Source organism: Larimichthys crocea, chromosome XII (assembly GCF_000972845.2).
Source record: "Larimichthys crocea isolate SSNF chromosome XII, L_crocea_2.0, whole genome shotgun sequence".
In the NCBI taxonomy this organism is placed as follows: Eukaryota; Metazoa; Chordata; class Actinopteri; family Sciaenidae; genus Larimichthys; species Larimichthys crocea.
Window position 1 is genome coordinate 9816836 of NC_040022.1, and position 24228 is coordinate 9841063.

General features: G+C 41.3%; 1 protein-coding gene across 3 annotated transcripts; it reads right to left on the reverse strand.

Moving 5' to 3' along the window:
- Positions 1–175: 175 nt before the first annotated feature.
- On the reverse strand, positions 176–23382 carry camsap3 (calmodulin regulated spectrin-associated protein family, member 3). Of its 3 annotated transcripts, none has more exons than XM_019259118.2 (18): positions 22858–23382; positions 16739–17001; positions 10050–10190; positions 9710–9796; positions 9300–9332; positions 8351–8489; positions 8124–8263; positions 7936–8020; positions 7800–7842; positions 7658–7713; positions 7365–7401; positions 4451–6566; positions 4186–4316; positions 3606–3898; positions 3393–3486; positions 2909–3027; positions 2705–2823; positions 176–2580 (listed from the first exon to the last, which is right to left on the reverse strand). In XM_019259118.2, the coding sequence occupies exons 1-18, from the start codon at positions 22988–22990 to the stop codon at positions 2281–2283; spliced, it is 4329 nt and encodes a 1442-aa protein (XP_019114663.1). In that variant the 5' UTR covers positions 22991–23382; the 3' UTR covers positions 176–2280. The 3 variants fall into 3 exon arrangements, with proteins under 3 accessions (XP_019114663.1, XP_019114661.1, XP_019114662.1); XM_019259116.2 differs by having other exon boundaries at positions 7365–7437; XM_019259117.2 differs by lacking the exon at positions 9300–9332 and having other exon boundaries at positions 7365–7437; positions 22858–23381.
- Positions 23383–24228: the final 846 nt, after the last annotated feature.

Sequence of the window (24228 nt, forward strand, 5' to 3'; positions counted from 1 at the left end):
CATTATAACATATCACCAGAGTACCAGAGAAGCTCTTTCCTGCAACTCCTTCCTTCTTGGTTTTTGCCTCCACTCATGTGCTAGTGGGGAATTTTGAATGAGCTCAGTTAATAAAATAAACAATGAAAATGCAAATGGAAAAATACATATGTGAATGAAAAAACATAGATGAGGATGATTTAAAAAGGATTTTTATTTTTCTGGTCCAGTTGCCAAGGATAGTCAATTTATGAAATGAACATACATAATGTGCTGGCACATATTTGATAACAGAAGAGAAAGAAAAAACAACATAAAATGTATGACAATTTCTATGAAATGAATAGATGATTTACCACCTTAACTAAAAGAGACTTAAGTAGAACCTGAAACTAAACATTAAATGCACCATCTAATGCAAACCAAATAAATACACCTCTGGGTGACGTGGGGTTTTCTAGGGGAAAATTGCACAGAATCAAAATAGTGTTTAACTACCACATACTACTCTTTACAAACATATAAATACAAACATCCACTAATTCCATATGCACTCCTCCACTCACACTTTTAATCAATCATCTTACCATTTTTCCTAAATTCTGCTTGACTTTTCACATCTGTATCGGAATCTCATTCAAAACACATTTGTTGGAGGCAGTCAATGATTTAAAAGAAGACAGCTGCACTTACGGCAGCTGTTGTAGTGCTAAAGACCGCAAAGAAAAAAAGGAAGAAGGCCAATTTCCCACAGATTTTGTGGGTATATTGACCCAATCACAAGCAACTGCAGGGTCAAGTGTTTTTCCTTTTAGCATGAGAGGTGGAAAAAAAACAGCTTGGCGTTTTAAATTCCCCCAGTTATGCATGAAGGAGTCTCTAGAGACTGTGTGAGGAAAATGAGGGCTGTTACAGTCCGGAAGGATCCTTCATTAAGAAACCTTCTGTTTATATGCCTGGGCACACAAACAGGGAATCATATAATAAGAAACAGACTCCTAGTGACCTAAAGGATTTATTAATCCCTAGACAAAAGGTTCCAGCAATTTTCAGCTGTTTGACAATTTCTATTCATTCTCATTCACTCATTCTCATCTCAAACATACATCTCACTAATGCTTAAGCAGCAGGCTAGCTTATTCATAACTTACAAAGGTCAACTTACTTTTTACAAATCATTGTCAAAGAAAATCAAAGTAATCAGCATTCAGTATATATTAAATCAGCATTGATTATCATTTTCACACAGAGCTGTATCTAAGTCACAAACATGATAAAGCCCTCCTTCATTTCGTTTCCAGTATTGTTTTTCAAGATAAGCTCAGATAACATTTCAATTCATCACTTGCTGAAAATGAGAAAGCAATTTAAGAGGAAAATGTCACATGTATTTCATTCTTCTTTCAGCTCTCAAAGGCCGAAGCGATTTGTCCAGCAAAAACATGTCAAAACAGTATAAAAAAAAACATCCAGATGTCTATAGCTGAAGGAGAGTTTGAATGGAGTGGAATGCAAAAACTATAGGAGCACAGGCAGTTTCTATGTGTGCAAGTCAATTGACAACCACAGTAGCCACCACCAGTGTAGCCCACATAGGAACCACCACTATTATCTGGTCCTGACCAATCAGTGAAAACACCCCTGAATGGAATGAGTGGTTAGTGTGTGTCCTACATTCATATGAGAGCAGTGTTACCTGCAGTTATTTTCAGCTAAGATCTCCTGTCAGAACTGAGAGCTGAGCCACTTATCTCAGTAGACGGAAAAGAGAGTGAGCCCTGGAAGAAGAAGAAAAGGCAGAAAAAGGAAAAGCAAGCAGAATTGAGAGGGGTGGGAACTACTCTGGCCCAAAATACTGTTGTGTGGGCAAAGGCAGTGTGGTTGCCCCCTCTTTTTCTTACCTAAGAGTCGCAAAAATGACTCCAGGGGCAGGGTAAGGCAAGGCATGAGGAGGCAGGGTGCAAGGTAAAGAGAATTCTTCATCCCGACAGAATCGGTTGCATTACATTTTACAATCTAGGTAGACCAGGCAGAGCCAATCAGATGCTCTCAAGAGAGAAACAATTGTAACTACATTGGCTGAATGAGTGAATGATTGACCTTTCTCTTTGCATGTAGATTTGACTGGATTGTTCTTGGAAACCAGGTTCATAGCTGGCCAAAAGCCTAATCAGTCATGCTGCCCACTGCTAGTCTAACTCAGTAATAAACAATCTCAAGTGCCTCACTGGCCAAAATAGACAACAGGAGTCAAGTTGGGAGTTGGTTCCCTGAATTCTAACACCCAACCTGGGTATGTTTTTATTTGGGGGTGCCAAGCTTCTTCGGAGTTCCTGGTCGCTTTTGCCAAAAGTGGCCGGGGATGGTGAAGGCGTCAACACTCATGGACATGGTTTTGGACGGGATAACAGTGAACTGCTTGCGGTCAGAGCTGTACTTATAAATGGACTCAACCATCTCAGGTGATATGATCCGGGGGCCAATGCCAGTGAGCCGTACCATCTCCTCAGTTTCAGGGTTCATTGTGTAAACTGCTCTGAACTGGCAGCTAGTATCTCTGAAGAGGATGAGGAAGTGGTTTGCTGCACTTTTCTCCATTTCCTGAAGAGGGACAGACAGAAAAAGGAAAGAAAACACAAGGCAAGATGAGCTAACAACTAAAATCACAGTTACTTATAGCCTAGTTAGTGTGGACCTCTTTGTTGGACACAGCAGCATGGCTTACCTCTACAATCTTGTTTTTCTGTGGTTCATTGACCTTGCCGGCCAGGCAGCAGCGAGTGATAGCATTGTGGATGATGAACTTGTTGGACTTAAAGCTAGGCTCCTTGTACAACTTCGGTCCTACAAGACACAGAATTTCAAATGTCATTACCCAACAAAACCACGCTCGCTGGATTAATCCCTCAGTATGGAATTTATTTCTAACCTGTGTATTCTGGGATTGAGGCAGGGGAGGAAATAGTGGAACCATTCTCCCAGTCCTTCTCTCCATTCTGACCACTCAGTCGTCTTGGTGACATTAACCGGGAAGGAGAGTGTGAACGGCTAGAGGGAGTCCAAAAAGAGAGTTTAGTGAGCATAGTCTGTAATAGACCTTGAGGCTGTATGCTGTTAATAACACTGATCACAGTGGTACCTGTAGTTGATTTACAATTATACATGGACAGACACACATACTAAGTACACCAATCTCAATATTCTGACAATATTTTAGGGAAGGCAGAAAATATTTATAGACCAATTTTGAAAGATCAATAATAATGTGGACATAATCATCCAGAAGTAATTATTTTTCTTTTTTGTGACTTAAATAATGTTGACACAGTTTTAGGCTGAATTACATGCATCTCACTTTCCAAGTGTTTTTTTTTTTTTAAGAAAATGCAAGCCATCATCACTGTGCAGGCTACCTGGGGGACTTCCTGACAGTCAAGCCTCCAGAGTCATTAGCCATAGAAGACAGGTTCATGGTTGAGTGGGAGTACACCTTGTTTAGCCTGGTGCCTAGACAGAGAAAGAGAGGACAGAAAAAGTAATTATATTGAGAAACCAAATACATGTGATTCATTGGAAGTGGCGTAAAAAGACTAAGACCAGTGTGGAGAAACATCAGAACTATTTACCCATGAAGCCTTTGACAGGGCTATGAGAGAGGACAGAGTCATCTCTGAACACAGTCTTGGGTCTCTGCTTCTTGACACCGCGAACCGTGGTGGGTTTCTGCCTCAACACCTTGTCTAAGTCTTCCATGATCTTGAGCTGCTGTCTTCTCTCATACTCTTGCCTTGTGAAGTCTCCTCTGCGCTGAGGAGTCCCCTCTACTGGTGGGGTATGTAATGCTGGAGGGGTGCCTGGGGTCTGAGGTCTGTCCTCACTCTTGTTTCCCCAGCCCTCAATGATCATCCACTGAGGCTTGCTAAAAGCAAAGGACAATATTTATTATAGTTAAACTATAATATGACACTGAAATTAGACCCAATTAAATCTAAAACATGATGCAACTGATGTAGCAGACAAATAATGGCCACAATTTGTTTAAGTCACTAAATATGGGACAATAAATCATAAATCCTTGTCATTATCAGTTATATGCTGCAAAAACCTGACTACAGTGATTTTCAAATTTCACAAACCTGAACAATTGTAATGCAAGGCATTCAAAGATACAACCTTTAGATATCTTAATTTAAAAAAAGGTCTTACTCTGATTCTTTCTCTTTTTCTTTTTCCTGTTCAAGTTTGCGTCTTTTCATCTCTTCTGCTCTCTTCTGCTGTTTCTCCAGAAAAGCTGCTTTTCGCTGTGCCATCTCATCCTCCGGTCGCTCCTTGTCATCCTATTAATAAAATAAAAAGGCATGAAGGCACTGACCTTAATTTCCTCATGGGATTATTAAAGTATTTCTGATTTCTGATTATGAAAACAGCATTTTTAGAATGGCACATACAGTAATAGTAATCAATCACCTACCTTGAAAAAGAAGCCAACCCCTCCTCTCAGCTCTGGCTCTGTCCGGTCACTCATTGAGTCAGAGAAAGCCTCAGGTACTTGGTCATCCTCCTCCCCATCTCCTCGTAGAGCAGACAGTGAGATCTCTATCAGGCTACTGCGTTTGCCATTCAACATCCCTGCAGGGGCATCACTCTCAAAGGAGCACTCTGATGGGGCACCAGAGCTGTAGCCCCCACCGGTATGCCCTTCCTTCTTAGCCGAAGGGCCATGTGAGGGCCCAGCCTCCAGGTCCATGCTAAATATACTATGATCATCATTGGAGCCTACCTCTGACAGGGTGTCATCTGCAGGAGGACAGGGAGTTTGGGTAGGAGTTGGTATAGGGGTAAATGTAGGCGTGGGGACAGGAGTTGGTCTGGATGAGCGGGGCTCAACTAGGCTGTCAGAGTCACCAATGGAGAATGCAGACGAAGTCTGGACTTGGGATTGCCAGGGATTTACACGGCGAAGGTGGGGGATGCTGTCCACATTTTGAGGAGCAGTGATGACCCTTGATAAGGCTGGAAGCTTAACATCCAAAGGACGACTGTGTTGGTGGTGTTTGGGGCTTTTAGGGGGCACAGATTGGGTTCTACGATGGACATGAGGAGATTTAGGAGGAGTGGTGTGGTTTGTTATTTTGCGGGATGGAGAAGGAGAGGAGGAGGCTGAATTTAAATCTCGGGTGGATTCTCGTGACAGGCGTGCAGGCGTGGAGGTTTTATGGCTAGCTGGAATGACCCAGGACTTGTTGCTGGAAGGTGTAGCTTTCTTCTTGATTAGCTGGTTCTGCTGCTCAGTCAGCCGCTGCATGTCACTTTGCAGGGAGCTGAGAGCTGCAGTCAGCTTAGATACAGCGTTGTTATAGTCCCCTAGTGGAGCTACCATTTTCTCACCAGGTGTCACAGAACCCTTCTCTCCTGGTGTGTCTGCCTTTTGACTGACCTGTTTGTTGAGCTTAAGTGCTCCTCTGAAATTAGCCTCATCGTCCACTGACAGGCGCTGTTCATCTTGTTCCTGCTGCTCTTCCTCTTCCATTCGAGCTAGCCTTTCTTCAAGCGTCAAGCGAGCAAGGTCTTCTTCTGTGGATGAGGTGCTGACCTGGCCATCCCCTCCTTCCTCCTCACCTTCGTCCTCACGCTGCTCCTTCTTTAACTGCAGAAATGCACTCTTCCCCAGTCTTTGCCGATGCTTTGCAAAAATGGCCTCAATTCGTTTCTTCTGTGCTTCAATAGCCTTGCGCTTTTCTTCAAGGCGAACTCCCAGCTCAGACATCTCATTATTGAGTTGTGGGCTCTTATTGGGGCTTTCTTCAGACTTTTGGGCCCACGTGGTCTTCTGAGGAGAAGTGGGGTCGCTGGTTTTGGGAGAATCCAAAATCTGCTTCTTTTTGCGTTCTGCAAAGCTGGTCATCTTCACACCACTGTCAGGCACCTCTTTGTCATGGCCCCTAGAAGAGTGTACAGCAGTAGCTGGTGTGGCTGGAGTGGACTGAGCCTTAGGGAGGTCTTCGGATGCATCCGAGTCCACACTGCCATCTCTTAAGACTGAGTCATCGTCTCGTGAACATTCAGAGGTATTTCTGGTGCGAGTGGGCTCCTTGGACTCTCCTGTTGGCCGGTACATCATTCCTGAGCGTGTAGGGGCAGAGCAGCTGATGGGTGCTAAGTTAGGCAAGTTATGTCTAGAGCTAGCAGGGTCATCAGGAGAGTGGAGGTAGAAGCCATCAGGAGCACCATCAGGGTGTAAACGAGGCTCCATCTTGCTCTCATTGTGGATAATTTGGAGAGCCTCTTCAATGGTAGGCAGCTCTCCTGTTTCACTTGCTGCAAGTCCATTCTCCTCTGCCAACCTTGGAACACTGGGAGTCTGGGTGGCCCAAGAAGCTCTCTGTGGACCATTGGGGCCAGGGGGCTTGCTCAGTAAATGGCTGAGATCTTCAGGAGGGGTGTAGGGCACTCGAGTCATATTTTGGCCTGTTGGGTTGAGCTGGTCTGAGCTCACAGAGCGAGTTATCACAGGGTTGCCCATCACAATGTCCACATCACTGTCCAGACCAAAAGGAATGCTGAAGGATACTGCTGACAATGGGCGGCTTAAAAAAAGAAAGAAAGAAAAAAGTTTGAGTACAAGTACAATGAAAAAAGTTAAAAAGACAGTTTAGTGGCATCTAGCAGTAGGGTTGTCAAAAGTAAGATACTTTTGTCATACCATGTGATTAAAATGGTATGATCTCTGTTAATTATACATCCGATAGTATCTAAAATATGAAATATATTACTCTCCTCCTCCTGTGCTGTCTATTCACAATAACACAGAAAGAAAGTGTTTATTTTACAAGCACAGACCAGGTAAAGCGAAAGTGAACACACTAGTGAAAACGTAGTTATGGCCATGGTCTCAGTAATAATATAGGTATAGACCTGTATGACAAGTGTTAAAAGACAACTTCTGTTGAAAATTGAAATTAATTTAATTAAATCTCACTAGGGATGTAACGATACACTCAACTAACGATTCTAGTCACGATTTTTTGTTTACGATACGATTTTTTTAAATCAAAATGAGCTACAGACAAATTATGACCAAATAAAATTATCTTTTTATTTGTAGGAGGGCGGGCTAAACGCTCGCTTCTGAAACACTCCCGGTGGGGTTTGAAGTTGCGTGCAGGACGGACCAAATACGCCACGCTCATGCAACACGCCGGGAAGCCTGTTTGACCAGTGAGAGCACGCACTGTGCGGGTTCCCATTCGCCAAGAATCGCGATTAATCAACCGATGCGAGTCGTCACGCATTTGTACCGATTTTTAATCTTGTCACAATGCATCGTTACATCCCTAAATCTCACACAGTGGACCTTTAAATGGTACTGAATATATGGGTCCTACCTGAGAGGTTTCTTGCTCCATGTCTTTCCAACTCCTTCTATATGAGACATTGAGGTAGACTGAGTCAAAGATCCTGAGTACAATGGGGGACACACAGACATGTAAAGGCATGCACACCACACAGGGATGCACAAATCAACCAAGCAATACACCAATAAAAAGGAAAAAAATATGTACACAAACACTGACAAACAAGGATTGAGGGAAATAGCTTAATCGGACTATAAAATGATAGAAACATACACAAAACACTGTAGCTTTATGATGACGACAGGACTCTGTCCTTATCTTACCTAATGCAGGAGAAGAGATAGGGAGGAAAGGCTTCTTGAATATAGAAGGGGAGGTACTGAAACACAAAGAAACAACTGTTTAGAGCAAACAAGTCATCCAAAAAATGCCAAAAACAAAAGCAAATTCAGAGAGTTTCTGTACCTGTTACCACTCAAGCTACTCGGTGTTACTGGTGTGGATCCATCTAACGAAAAAGAAAATGCCCCAAATGACTAAAAGATTTTCAATATTATGATTACATGGTAGTATACAGGACTGCAAAATTGGTGACACTTACCCAATGTGTCTATTGGCTGAACAAATTCTGGCCTTCGTACTTCAAACCAGCAAAGCAGTTCTGACAGGAAGCTCAGCAGGTTGAGCTAAACCCATCACACAGAATAAATCGGGTATTAAGAATACAGTACTCAATATTTTTGTTAATATATCATTCAGGTGATTGATCAGGAATGTGAATGTAAGTACCTGAAGCTCCTGTGGAGTGTATAGCATGTCCTCCAGTGCCAACTGGCAGCAGCTTTTCAGACAGCTGTCACAGAATTCATGGATGAACTGCAGGTTGTACAGGCTATCTGCTACAGACATGGACTCCTTCATGCAAACATCTTACAGAGAGGAGAAGCATAGTGTTAAACTGACATAAATACAATAAAAATGACCAAGCTGTTTGTGGTTACAATGTTTGTTGGTACCTTCAAGTCTTAGCAGGCCAGGGCAATAGTAATGTATGACTGCAGCAACAGCACAACCACTGGACAGGTCTTTGACTTCATTCACCACTGGAAAAATAGGTTTTTGTTTGGACTGAACTTTATCCTTCCTGTAGCGGAGCTAAATAATAACAACAACAAACAAGCAAACAAGACAATTAAATACTGCAGTGTGACCTTACTGGTACTCTGTATGTTTATGTGAAAAATAAGACATATTAGTTCATGTTAAAACTGTCAAGAAAGTCAGGCTTTTCCAAACATTGTTGGATATGGTTGGATGTAAGTCTATATGCACTGTGACACATAAGAGAAAATGAATGTAAGAAGAGAACAGATGAAGGTCATGCTAATGTGTACAAGAGAGAGCTTAGGTGAACAAATGGCAGATGCAAAAGGAGTGATTTAATCAGAGCAGAAAGAAGAAAGGTTTTGTCAGGAGAAAGTGGAACAAGTGAGGGTCTCAGGAGGCAAGAGAGAGAGAAAATGTTTCAGGTAGAACTACAGTACACAGACAAACAGCCCACTGTCAGCCGGAACCAGCTGACTAGAAGCCCGTCTCTGAAAACCCCATGGCCATTCACACACAAACACACACCTCTGTTGCACAGAGGACTAGAGAAACCGGTTGTACATTGCAGTTTCAAGGCCTGCTTGAGTAATGATGGTGAGTCATGCACCACTCGTGTATAAACAAACAATGCATTTTGTGCCTCTGTCCTGCCCCGCCCTATGTAATTTATGCTGTGACGTGCAATTTAATGCAAACTAGGATGTGATGCACACTAGCATGCCCGCAGCAGCATACTGTGAAAAGAAAAGAAAAGAAAAAAAACACACCTGACCATCAGATAAATGTTGATAAATTTGATGAAGACACTTGAGGGATGGAGGAACAGGGGGAGGGAACAGAGGAAAGAAGGGGACTTACAGGAACAAGTTTCCAGTACCAGCGAGTAGGACACTGTCAGAGAGGAGGAGGGGCAGGAAATAGAGAAAGACAGGAAAATGGAGAACAGGAGCACAAGGAGAGGTATTAAGCCTAAAGTGGAAGAACTAGACAAACAAGAGAAAGGGTAGTGGTGACGGTACTTTCTTGAAATGACAAGACGGCTTGTTGACAAAGCAATGAGACTACCCTTATTGTGTCAGCCAATACTGGCTGTACTTTTAGAGTCAAAATGAGTGTGGCAGAACTAACAATATGAGGGGTTTTTTCACTTAAGGTGCTTTTTATAGTCTTGAGAGCATAAACCTAGACAGATTATCATGTGTGTTTAGATATAATGATGTGTCACAAGAGATAGAAAAGATATATGAGATGTGAAATGAATTACTCACAGAGGGTTGGACAGGTTGGGGCTCTGTAAGGGCCTGAGATGTTTCATTCTGGGCTCCTTCAGTACGTTCTTTCAACTTCTGGTTTAACTGAGAGCATGCCAAGAAGACAAAATAGTTAAACACACATAGATGACAGATCTACAATATATTGTTTGTTGTCAACGAAGGACATAGTGAGATAAAGAATCACAGCATCCTTATTTCTGCAGATAAACAGACAGAGTTATCGATCAGCGATCTTAGGAAGATAAAAGTCTGTACAATGAGTGATGTCTGACAGAATACAATACAGATGTCTGCTTAAAACAAGCATTGTTTCTCTTTGGCTTTCTCTCCTTACCACATTAACCCAATGAAGCAGTGCATCCTCCCAGCTAGAGGCTCCACCCAGTAGCTCAGCAGAACCACATGTCTTCACCGCAGTCATTGTCTCCATGGCTCCCACGGCCATCAGGGCATCAATCACTGCCAGGTGAGCACTCTGCACCAATCACATGGGAGAAGGAAGAGGCACTGTCAGATGTGGGGCCATTAACAGCAGAGGCTAGAGAGCCCAGACAGCATCAGCTAACACAATAATGCTGGGCACTGACATTTCTACTGGTAAAGCAGGACACTGCTTACTGCAGAACAGAGATCGCCTCTAACTGCGGCAGCACTGCCATTATTTACCGGCATCATCCTCTAGAGGTCATCAGAAGCCAACTGTGAGTCAGCATAAACATAGACATGCCTTTTATGCAAGCAATCACACAGTGTTAGATGTGGGTGAACTTTGGACCTGTTTGTACAATCATTAAATAGGCAATGGGCCTGTAATATGATAACACGTGTGTTCCAGGACTGTCATTCCTCAACTGCTTTACCTTTATTTGCCTTCTCTTCAGCGTGCTTCCTTTCCCTACTGCGCAGTGAAATATTACTGCATGACTCATTTGTAGCAGACTACAGAATAAAATGAGGTGTTGTAACTAGATCACCAGGAAGCAAAACAATGAACAGTATTCTCTGGAAGAAACAGGTTTCCATGTCTTTTCTTGATAAAGGAATGCGTTTTTGGCAGACAATACAATTGATATAATTGATACAATTGATCCTTTTCTCCACATAAATACATAAACAGTAACATTCCTGCTTACACATATTTGACATTACAAAGCATTTGTATCCAACAGACATAAGCTTATTTCCTTGATACGTGAGCGGCCATTACAGAGCCCTTTCTACTGCCTAGAGCCTATTAAAATGCACCAGCAACATTATCAGCTCAGTTAGAGATAGTGCCTTAACTCCATTAACCTGTTAGCTTATTAGAAGCTATACTCTGTTTGTGCCATGAGGCTGCAACCAACAGTGTATTTAAGTCATACAGACAACTGGCAAATAAATGTATTCTAGTTCATTCTTAATTCTTCACCTCTGCCCTTTGTCCACTTTTCTACCTCTAGGCTAACTGCAACAAGGTCCTTGTTATAATAATTACCTCTGGCCAATACAGAGGACAGACAGCTCGCAAACAACTCATTCCTGTCATGGGGCCATGACTTCAATCTTCAGTTTTGAGCCTAATCTGTGCAAATCAGTGCCTGTTCCCTTCTACTACTTACAAATTCCACTTTAGAGGCCAGACATTCCTTCTCCAACCTCTTATGTTGCCCCAGATGGGGGCTGGTGGCAGTCCAGCTGCATGCATTAGCCCTGTCTGCATGTCTGCCTACTCAACCCTGATATAAAGTGCTGACCTGGTCAGACCCAATGCCGGGACAGGCAGGGTGGGCTATGCCAGTACAGGCCTGTGCATTGGGCCAAGCTTTCTGTATATGCTGCAGTCAGTCATTAAGAGCTGTGTGGCCCTGATGCTTGCGTGTCTGTCACATGACTTTTCTGTTCAGTGAAAATGTCTGCAGTGCAAGCCGGGACAAATTGCCTGGTAATAGAGACAAGGGCTTCACAATCTGACAGATTCAGAGTACCATTAACAGGGATATTTGAAACATGATAGGCCTGGGCATGAATTAAATCACATCACACTACGGTGGTCACAATGCCAGAATTTTGAACTTTGAACGATACTTCACACCTCTTTCAATGCCACAGTTGGATACTATCAAATAATCAACAGTGTAATCAACAGAGATCAGATGTTTTTAACACTTGGTATAGAAAAAGTATCAATACTTTTGCTAACCCTACATCTTACACCAATTTCCATATACTATGATTACTGGAATATCTTGTGTTTGCAAAATACTGTGGCCCAAAATGAAGTTATTGTTTTGCATGTGTGGAGAGTTCTGTGTAGTCCAGAGTTTGATGTAATAAACATGAATTTAATTATTTGTGTTTTGTTTTTTGTTTTTTTTTACATATATTTGCAATATTGTGATACATACTCCCTGCTACTCAATTAGGTATACATATACAACCTAACAGAACCCAGGCCAGCAGCGTTGTTACATATTCTACATTTATGGAACATATGGAATGGATAGTTTCTAAACCTTTCTAAAAAGTCTTAATTTAACTAAATGCTAATTACTCAGGCTGTTGTCAATGCTGGTATTATACTGGACTGCATTTTACAGAAATGTATTTGTTATATTCTTCCTTCCTTATGTTTCTAAAGGCAGAATTTATTGCTGAGTTGTTGTATCGGATTGCAGATTAGATTTTACCAGTGTAAATCAGCCATTGTGTTCACATTAATAATGAAAAAAATCCATTTTGTTCTTGGGTCTCTCTGGTCTGCTAAATCCTGCCAGGAGCCAGTATGAAAATAAAGCGATTTAAGGTAAAAACATAGCTTTACACTGAGCCACAAAGTGTAATTATACGTTTTGAGCTATTGTCACAGTCAATGGAGACAGGATGACTGGGAGAAAAGAAGAGGCAATCAGAAGAGATGAACAAGAAAGAATGACAGACCTCGTGAAAGTAGTCATCCATGTTGTCATGCCGTACAGTAGTTATTCAGAGGAGAGAGTGGAGGCTAAAAACTGCAGAATGAAAGGGGAAAAAGGGGGTTGCTAGTGGATTTCCCGTTGCAGACCCAGGAGAGCTCACTAAGCTAAATCACAAGTCTCCCTAATGAGAGGGGAGAGAGGAGTAACTCATGAACACCCAGCACAGAGCCTGCCAGATCACCATAACAACCGACCAGCTGACCCACAATGCATCTCAACACAAGCCTGACCACAGCATTGCTCTGTGCCCCTGGCTTAGCACCGGCTCTCTGCTTAGAAACATCCAGCCAATAAACAGTTAGCACCCCTTAAACCAATGCAGCAGAGAGAGGAAAAAATAATACCCCAACAATTAACCCCATCAACATGAAATCTTGATGATGGCTCTATTTGACAGATTTTCTTGCATAATCGTGTGAGTGAGTCACACAAAGAATGAGAAGGCATCTTGTGAATCATTAAGTGAGACTACAATGAGGAAAAAATCTGATTATCTCTAAAATATGACTTAACCCCTTCCCCCTACCATGCCTGGTGTCTACTGAGGGGCAGATAAACAGGGGGATCAGGCAGGTCTGGGGCTCAGCAAGGGATTTTAGACAGGAGGTTCTGTCAAAGCACATGGTTATATGAACATTGATATGTATATGATTTGCATGCTTAAACAAGGAAATCCAGTCTAGAACAGCTTTACCCAAAATTTGTTTAACATAGGCTGGATAGTTGAATTACTATTCCATATTAGTTTCTTATTAGCGAGGGCCCAAAGCTAAACAAATGGCGTAAGATGATGGTTAGTGTTTCTGATAGTCTGCCACTTCTATTTTCAACTAAGCTCTTGACTGATGCTCATTGACCATAAACCTGCCAACACAGCAGTATTATTTAAGACAAAGTGTCAGTGCCTATCTAAAACCAACAGGGAACCGGGAAGAGGGTTAGCTGCATTATGGCTACATGACTTGCTTTGTCACCGTGGGAACAAATGCTCCCATCTCTAGTGTAATAGAAATAGCAGTTATGTATTCAACCACTTGTTTGGAAATGCAAATTATGATTAGCTATATTCTATTGTTGCAATCAAAAGTAAATGCAGCAAATTAGTTTAATGTTGTGAGATATCTTGGGTGCATGGTAAGTCAGTGGTCATCTCTGGCTTGTCATCCAATCGTGGATGATGACGTTCAGTCTGCATGGCAGATTATCTCTAATCTAGGCTAGGCCACCACAAGGACAGTTATCAGTAGTGCACGCACACACACACACACACACACACGCACACAGACACACTAACACACAGTATGTAGGGGATGGAGGCAGCTGGAGCTACACTGATGAGCCCCAAGGATGTGCCATTTACAAAGCGTTTCTTTCAGGATAACCCTGGCCTCTAACGACACTGGTGCTAGCTTATCTTGGAGGAGCAGTTCCACTGACTTACTGTTTAATGAAGTTCATACCCTCTACACACACTCTCAAAAAACCTTTTAGTGCACATTTCAGATTATATTATTATATGAAAACTTTCCAGACTTCAAGTGTGCATCTAAATTAATAGGTCATAGATCTAATATTTATATTACAATTATTACAAGCAACGTCCAAAAACCAAGATTAAGACTAAGTAAATAAAATTAATCATATTTTGTCACATGATTTCATTTTCATTTCAAGAAGCAGGGACAAAAAGCAAATTCTTAATCCTGTAGCAGCAAAGTACATTTTGATGAAAAGAACAATTACTGTAGTACAATTTTAAATGTGTTAGGTGAACTATGGTGAGTCTGTTTTTGACCTACTTTGATAATAGCACAGGCTGTGTAGTTTTATAGAAATCAGGTTAGACTGGAGCCCCTCACTGATGCTAGTGCAGCAATCAAAGCCAGTACCAGCATCTTTATGGGTTAGCATAAATCAAAAAAATAAATAAAATAAAAAAATACATCCCTGGATTTATACATGAGCCAAATTTCTAATTATTTAGCAATGAACAGCAAAGACATACAGTGTCTGATGCATCAGTCAAAAAGTAATCGACTTTGCATGGCTTGACAGCTGTAAGTAGTGTTCATTTGTCAGCAACAAGCATGACTAAACATACTTTTATGTACATGCCCTACAAGTTATCATGTTTGACATAGATATGTGAAGCTTTAATATACAGCAGTGCTGCAGCAGATTGTTGCTGTTTCAAAGCCATTTACTGGCCAAGACCCACACTGATGCTCCATCCTTCTAATGCTGCAGCATGACCCACTTTCTTTGCTTGCCACACTGTAGCTACAGTGCCAGTCAGCGGCAGACAAGCTCAGAGAGCTGCCTAGGGCAAAGCAGTGACTGGAAGACTCGTATACCAAAGCAGCAGACAACAGCCAAAATAAGAGTTTAGTGATTAAGATTTACAGCTAAAGTGGTCCATGGCCTAGGAGCATCACCCAGAACTGAGACAAATTCATGCACACACAAATTACAGCAACATCATTCATGAAAGAGACCTACTGTGTTATTAGACCATTACTGCTGATGCTGTGGTGGTAATGAAGACAATAAAAAACTGTAGTCATTATTACTATGACTACATTTTTTTAATCTTTTATGCTTGTTTTCATATTTATGCCACTGAATGCCTTGTTGGTGCTTTGGTGTGACATGTCAATAAAGGTGGTAACTGAAAGAAATCCTACAAGAGTAAGCAGGTGTGGGGTTTAGAACAGAGAGTTCTGCACAGACCTCTAGTAACAGGACTATATGACCCCACATTTTGTGCAAAAGTAAGAAGTATGTAGTGTATTTAGACTGTAGATTTTAGCAAAGCACTAACTAAACACAAGACTGAAAGTTACTTAAAAGGAGACTTGCTTTTGACTTGTGGAAATAGAGGTAATATATGCTAGGGCACAGCACTAGTTATAATAAAAAGTAAAGAACACTGTCTTTATTAGCTTTCTTTTTGTACTGAGTCTTTCATCTTTATCTGTACAAAACAACCAATGTTTCTGGTTCCAAAGTACAATTTTACCGCTATTTACATAAGCTTTGTCACACAAGTTATGCCAGGCTCTACTGTTAATGCTCACAAAATTTCTATGCCATTTAGTTAAATGTCACAGATACATACATATATACATTATCAAGCAAACAATTAATCAAACGGGCATCAGCAGTGCTGCACTCGCTGCAGTGGAGCAAACAGCTTTCACGGAACAACAGCACTATCCGTACAGATCCCTGAAGACTCCCTACTCAGTTAAAAAAAAAATAAAAACAGCCTGTACGTGTATCTGCACCAATGTGGCTGGGGAAATACCATGTTTTGAGAAAGATAATCTGTATAAAGGCACGTTTTGTAGAAGTACTTCAAAAGTAAGTACATATGAGGGATTGTGTCAGGTGAAAACTGAAAGGCATCACCCACCATTGCTTTTTTTAAAAATAAACTTAGTTTTCTTGAGGTTTCCAGGCTTTAGGTGGAATTTAGGACTATATTATGTGTGAACAAAAGAGAGAGAGAGAGAGAGAGAGAGATATCCATTGTCAAGGGCTAAGAGGACAAACCAGTTTCTCTTGATTTAACTCACTGAGTCAGCCCAGAGTATTCTCTCAACACAGTATCTAAAGTTTCACCAGAACCATTTAGCCATTGTTCTGCAACAGATCTGGACGATCTATTGAATCTAGACTCTCCCTCCCTCTCACACCCTGGAATTAAAGTAGTCATCCCTAGTGTCACTAGTCTTAGCAGCTGCTTCTCTAGGATCAGATGGGAGTAGTGTGGGGGTGGGTGCATGATTGAATGAGTGGGGGTCTTTTTGATGTCCTTTAATCCCTAGAATCAAAGCATAAACAAGCACCTATATCAACAACCAGGCCACCTCAACCCCTTCTGATATTTTACAGACTCCTGAATAGCAGGACATCTGGTTCCACAGGAGAAGACAAACATAGGGTGATTGACAAATATGAAGCTGTTTCTACTCAAACAACAGTTATGACATTTTCTTAAATTAATCCAACAAAATTGCATGTCAGGCTGGTGTGGAGTCATCACCTATGTGTTTTACGTTACCATTTTGATGGGTTTACGTCGGAGGTCTGTCTCAGTCACTGGTGTGTCCTGATCTTTGGGGAATATGCTTCTCTGAGCGAGGAGCTGCAGCAGGGCGGCATTGTCTTTGGGCTGTTCCTCAGCTTCTGTGCCCCCCAGTAGCAGGCTGTAGGTGCGGCAGTAGAGCTCCGAGGACTGCAGGAGGCGCGTGACAGGTGGTTTAAGATGCTCCTGCTCATACTGGTCACAGTAGAAGGGGTCACGCAGCTCTGTAGGGACATTCTCTACCAAAAGACAAAATAGGACATAGTAAGTTCCTTAAGCAATGGTGCTACTACAAACAACAAATGCAATAAACAATACATTGTGGGTGATATACTGTATAAATAGTTCCTTTATTTCTTCAGTCAAAGATAATCTTGAGCGTGCTCTATTGTTGCTGGCTTAAAAACAGTCTTTCTGACAGGTTTGGTGGCAGATCACAGCAGCTGGTGGATACCCTGGATATACAAATCATATGTGAGCAGACCATAGCAAGCATCAAGGTCAGTGGGGCATGATGAGCTCAGAGGCTGACATCTGCAGATTACAGAAGGCTCATTTGTTTTCCCTCGTTTCATTTTTGTACAACATTTCAGTGAAAATCTTGCTCTTTCACATCTGCACATAGATGATATGAACCGAAGTAGTACAAACCAGAAACCTGATGAAAACCTACAAGCTCAAAACTACTAAAAGCAAACATGACAACTCAAGTTGCGTCAACAAGAGTGTGGTAAGACAACACTCTAACAGTGGCTGGCTGAAGATTATTTAAGAATCTGTTCAGACTGGTCTTCCTGTACTGTAAATAAGATTAAAGCAAACATTATCCTGAAAACATACATGAGACATGTCCTGTGAAACTGGTTTCTCTGCATCCAGATCAAACCAGAAGGCAAACTCAATAGCATGTGTCTCTGTGTAAACACTGAAATACGCCTCTCACCGGTTTAAAGGGCCTTCGAGAAAAGAAGTTGATGTACCAGTAGCCTGACTGAAAAGTGAAAGGAGAAACCGATAAGTGTCTTAAGATTGGGCCTAACAGAGAAACACAGGGGTTATTACAGGGGAGGTGTCACTGTGTTGTTGTATCATTATAAGTCATGTAATGGATCCACTGACATCAGACAACAAAATAAAACGCCCAGCTTCGGAGGTTAGACAATGCCCCGTTCTCTGCCTCTCTCTGCTCTCATTCCCGGATGATTATAGTCAGACAATATTGTCAGTCGCACCACATGTTCTGGTTTGTTGTAAATATGCTCATGTGTGCCAAAACTATAATGCTCACTTAAGTACTTTAAACACTGACACACCAACCAGAATGTACACCTCATCTCAAAGGAAAAAAAAGTCTTCACACAGTGATGTGTAAAAAAAAAAGAAAAAGAAAAACTTCCCCAGAAGGCAAAGCAGGATGCAAATGCCACAACTCAGTGAGATGAGAGAGATCGATACGAGAATGATTTGCCTATGAGACAGTCTAGCTATGAAGAAGTGTGTTACATGTGTCATGGAAACAAACAGAGTACAAATTTCAGGTTGCAAAATCCATACACACTTTTCTAAAACTATGAACCTCCTCAAAAATAGTAACAATCACTGGATAAAGTACACACCTAATGTTAAAAAATAAATAAATAAAAGAAATAGGAGACAATAAAAAGAATTAGCAGTTGGCAGCACAGCTGAGCCCAAGCAAAAAAAAAAAAAAGAATAGGTGATGTCACCATAATGTTGACATCAACAGACCTCCAGGGAAATATTTTGATTAAAAACACGAGTTTGTGTGTTTGTATAAACTGGAGCAACAACCGCACTTTCACTCACTATCACAGGTCATAGGGTCAGTGCTTATCTACTGGTCTGAGTAACAACATTATCAAGGCAGCTGAGCAGAGACACTGCTCTTTAGGTAGAAAGGTTCATGTAAGCATTTGCAGTCTACTGACCAAGAGACTTAATACCTACCTACTTGTGCTGTAACTCTGTTCTCTTACCTTCCTGAGGAGTTCACCACACAACAACCACAGCATCATTTTTTTTTTTAAGTATAGTGGAATTGATGTACCTGTAGCTTTTCATCATGGCTGTAGCCACTTCAACTGTGTTAGCTCCTATCTGTACTAACCTGCATTGCTTGATAGCCTCTTGATAACTGGAGCCATGTGTCTCACTTCATTGACTGATCAAGCTAGTGTGCTGGTCACATCACAGACATAGCCACACGTGTCAGACAATAAACAACAGACACAGAGCCACATAAACACATCCAAGTAAAGGTTAGTGGAAATTAGCTACTGTTTAAACCAAGCTGGTTCCACCCACCCCCTCTTGTTTTAAAATGAAGTGGAACAATCAGGATTGGATTTCAAGAATGTAACAGTAAACATTAGGTAGTTATCTTCATTGATAACACAGCAATGCAGTTTGCAAGTTTAACAATCTAAACTATCAGGCTGCTTACTGGAACCCTAACACAGATTAAATCATTACTTAGATCTTACATATGCTGAGATGCGTAAGGGAAGCATTTGAGCAGTTCAAAATAAATGACATAATTCCACCCCCAGGACATGTGCATCAGTGCATACCTGCCAAAAATCCTGTTTGGTGATACAAGTTTTCTTACTATGCCACATTTTACAAAATGATTAACTCAGCATTGTATGTGTTTTGATAAGGCAATTGGATGGGGCTTCTAATTCTAAAAACTGAGCTTTAAAAATGAATCATGTGATGGAAAGGATCAAAGACATATGATTATCTGCTCTCATTTTTAGAACAAAGCAGGTACTGTTGTGTTGCCCCAAAATCTAGCAGTGGTGAAGGGGGGGCGTATGTTAACACCCTACCCTACATGTGACCACTTGCTCTGAGTGAAATACTAATGCCAACATAAACACTGCAGCTCAGACATCTGGAATTGGACTGAAAGAGATTGCCAGTAGACCTGTCTACATGTTAAAATTTTACTTTTAGCCTGCAGTAAAATATAAAATTATGCATTTATCTGACTGTAGAGGATATATCTTCAATCGTCATTAAATAAACAATTCATCTGTTACATTCATTTGCTCAATGCACCAACTGGGATTGATACTGATGTTTGTCGGCCAATGTCAATATTTCTGTTACAACAACACACACTTCAAGCACTAAACATGAAGTGTCTGCCATCTCCCTATAAATTCACAGGTCCATTCTTCATAACTATGCCACCTCTAACAGCCCTGCGCATCCTGTAACACATCACTACAGACAGCACTGTAATATGACATAAGCACAGTAGCTTTAAATTGCATTAAAGGGCCAGTATACCAGAAGCACATCCTGTAGTCAGAGAGTGTGATTACATTGTGGGTGCTTGAGGGACTAATAGGACAACATTAGATGACAAAGTGCTTGCAGTAGTGTCCTGAAGTTAGACGCCAGCTCCTACTCAGATCTTAAGTGTATTTTAGCTTACTGTGTGGTGTTGCAAATGACTTCTCTGTATATTAAGTATCTCAATATCTTAAAACACATTTTTCATCTATGTCTGTATCATGGGGATTCCTGAAGAATTTCATATAGTATACCAATAGGACTTCCTACCTCTTGAGTCAACACCTAATAACAAGTCAACATCCTTCTCAGGTCCGTGTCCCTTGTTGACTCACCATAGTTACAAATGACTGGGACAGGATGAGTAATCATTCCAATAGGATTTAAATATGATCCGGGAGGAGCTTTGTAGCTAGGTGGACCTAACATGTTGAAGAAATTAAACATTTTGAAACATGGTGGTAAAAGGTGGTTTGGTCTTATTGCTAGCAAATGACCAAAACAAAGAATGTTTAAGCTGGGCCATAAGCTGTTTCACAAGTGGTAATTAAGTTGTTTACAGCTGGATTACAAACATGCACATATACTCACATAAAATCACCCCTATGAACATGTCAGTATATATGAACAACTTTCTCCCAACTGTGCAAACTGGTCAGTCAAGCATTTCTGGTCTTGTTCCAAGTAAAAGGCGAAAACTAGTTAACTTCAAATGATTAATCACCTGTCACACAAGTGCAAGGGCAGATCATAAATTACTTCCTTGCCAAACTACTTTTCTTTTAACCTGATGGAACACTTCGTACATCAGTTAGTATGTCAAGGTGTTACAAAAGACATCAAATATCTATCAAGTCTTAAAATACATGTAGCCTAATAGTAGGTTGGTTCTGTGTTTCACAGTTCTTTTCTTCAGCATTTAAAATTAATAACATGTTTTAAGTCTTATGTTTCAACTGTTAGGCTTAGGCATGATTGCAACTTGTTTGTTTTTTTTATATAAGATGGTTGACGTTACTCTGTGGGTTTGGTTTTGGTAAAGATGAGGGTAACTATCTTGTAGGGACTTTATCTAATACTGTATTCTGTGTGCTTGTTCTCCTAGCTTCTAGCCTTGAAACATTTTTTTATGTTTACATAGGTATTTCAGTCCAAGCCTATAAGCAGCTTTCTGATTATCATGATTCCACATGAATCTTCTGATTGAACTCCGTAGCCTTGCCTAGCTTCTATTAATAGCTGTTGTCTAATCTTTTAACAGTCATATATATTAATAAATTAGGCATTAAGACGTACAGTATTCGATGTGAAGTCCATGTTAAAGTCCATTTTGTACTGCAATGACTCAGAGATTAAAAATGTTGCCTATTGTTATCATGTCAATTGACCTGGAAGAGCTGAGGACCAGATGACCCGGCCTGGCTGCTGCTGTGATATCTGTTGTTCTCCCCAGATGAGCTTTTGGGAAGGGACTTGATGATGTCATCTTGACTTGGCAGAAATCTATCAGTAAGGCAACTGAATTGATTAAGACAAAACTGCACATTAATGCAGTCTTGGTCCTCATATTCAAACTTGGCATGGAGAGTGACTTTGACCAGAGGGCGTGGTTGAGGTGCTTAACAGAGCACACTGACGCTGCAGCAGCCTACCCTCCGCCTGGGATTGTGTAATACACGAGTCCTGTTGTTAAAGAAAAATACAATTCACCCCAAACTCCTTTCCAGCCAAAACTAAGTCTGCAATTGAAACCTTGACCCTTAACCTCTGAGTATTTATTTACCTGCACATCACAGGAATGAGAGTGCGTTTGTTTTTTTGTGGGGGGGTTGTCTTGCGTTATTTTAGTAAATATACCCAGGATTACATGGAAAACAGCACCCTGTCATTAGACTACTGTGTGTACTCTTCTGGTAAGAAGAAATAAAATGAACAGGGAGGGGGATGTCATCAAGCCTTCCTAAAACAGGACAGTTTTGCTGTCTTCTTTGTGGGAGCTAATCTTTACCAGATAGGACTCTAAAACAAACATGAGCCTTGTTATCACCTCAGGGTCAGAGCTGACTCAAGAAAACCCAAGGCAAAACTCTGTCTTATGATAATGGTTTTCATAGGTGGGTGTGTTTTGGATTATAGGGGCTGGATGGTTCCTCTCACGCACCTCTTGAGGTTTGTTAACTAAGGTTATTGGAAGTTAACAAATCATGATGGTATGTGCTCAGTGTGTGCTATGTGATCCTGACTATGAACTGCATAAGAAAGTGGTGTTCACATTGGCTACTAGGGGCTGTCATCACCGACAGTGAAGAATGGTAGTGAAAACCCTCTACGCCCCATGTGCCATGGCTGTGTAACCGGATTAAAAACATATCCAGTAGCCTGCAATTTGTGACTGAAGCCTGGCGGCTAGAAATACGACAAAATGGGTTAGCGTGATAAGGCCTAGGGAGGAGGCCCGTTTCTCAACACACACACACACACACATACCCAGAAAATGTGACCACACAGTGAGTGAGAACAAATGACATGTGTCAAAAAAACGCATACCGTGCATGGTCCCCTTTCATATGCGGCTCTTTGTGCTGAAAATCGCTGATGTACACACACACACACACACACCGTAGTTCACCCACACATGCATGTGCTGTTTCGCTACACTGCTGAGCAGAATATAAACATATTGCAGGACAACAAAAGGATGGTGGTCTTTACACGACCTCTCTAAAACAATATTATAACTCACCAGGCCCGCAGCCTCAACTGAAACCTACCTGCACTGCCGTAGGACTTTGCCAATAGCCATCCGACACTTGCGCATATTTTTGCCTTAGTACAGTCATACAAATCCAATGGCTTTATGTCTGGGACCACAAAAGTCTTCTTCATGGCAGGGGAGTCCACCATAGCGAGTCTGTAAAAAAATGGGAAGCGGTGCTGGAAAAAAAAAGCTACAAGACAGTATAAAAATATTCAAGCAACCATTCTTCTAGCTGACTATTCCACACGGCCGGGGCTGGGAATACTAATGTGGGTATGGATATGTCGGGAAAATATCCGCCCCGGAGCTGCTCCAAAGGAGTTAATGTCTTTTTCTGTGCGGCTTTGGAGACGGAATCCCTGTTCAATTAGGACAACGCAAACCCCTGAGCCTCCGGGTTGTTGAAGAAAACCGTACTATTCCCCTCGTTTTTGCCCTTCTTCGTCCGCATTGCTGTGCGGTAGGTTCTCTGTACGCAGCTTCACTGAGAGCCCAGCCGATGACTGACTACCAGGTGCTCCACACTGGCACCACTCACTCATCCTGCCGTCCAATAGGAATCGACTATGAGCGAAGAGGGCGGGCTCTCCCGGTGTGACCACGTACAGACAGCAGGTAGAGGCGTGGTGTGACTTTTGCTACAGGTACATACTCAAACAGGTGAACGCCTGAGGGGACACCTTTTGTTTGGTGTAACAAAATCAATTATTATTACAGTTGCACCAACTTTATAGATTTATATGGATTTATATAGAAACAGAAAAGAGAGATGAATCACAATTTATGTTCTGACAAACCAATTCAGATCATATTGACATCCCAAGGCAGCTTGTATTAGAATATTGTTTTAAAAATGAAGAATTAAAGTACAAGATTAATTTATATATCACCATGCAAAGTAAATAAAATGCACATTTATACCTTACTGCACCACTGCAGCCTGTAATCTATACAAAGATTTGAGGAAAAGAGTAAACATACTAGCATTCTATGCAGAAAGGAAACAGGTTGTTTAGTTGTTTACTTCTGATTATTGTGATTCAGTTCCTTTCCAATTGTTTTTGAAGTCATGTTTTTCAGTAGCACCATCCACATTAGAAAACAGAAATCCCAAGAGTGCCTCATCACATGATGTTGCTTAATGTTACAAGAGCACTCCAAGTGCCCCACTGCAGTGACTTTGTAAGATTACTGCTCAACTATTTTAATCCAATTATGACAGAAACTATTTCTTCCTGGTCAGTGCTTTTTACTCTTTCAGACCTCTGTCAATTTGACTGTTAAGAAGGGATGACCGTCAAAAGAATTAGTGTTTTTTTTTCAGTACTTAAGTAGATTCTATCTTAAAAAGGTGTAAAGTAAATAAATAGGAGTCTTTTCAAGA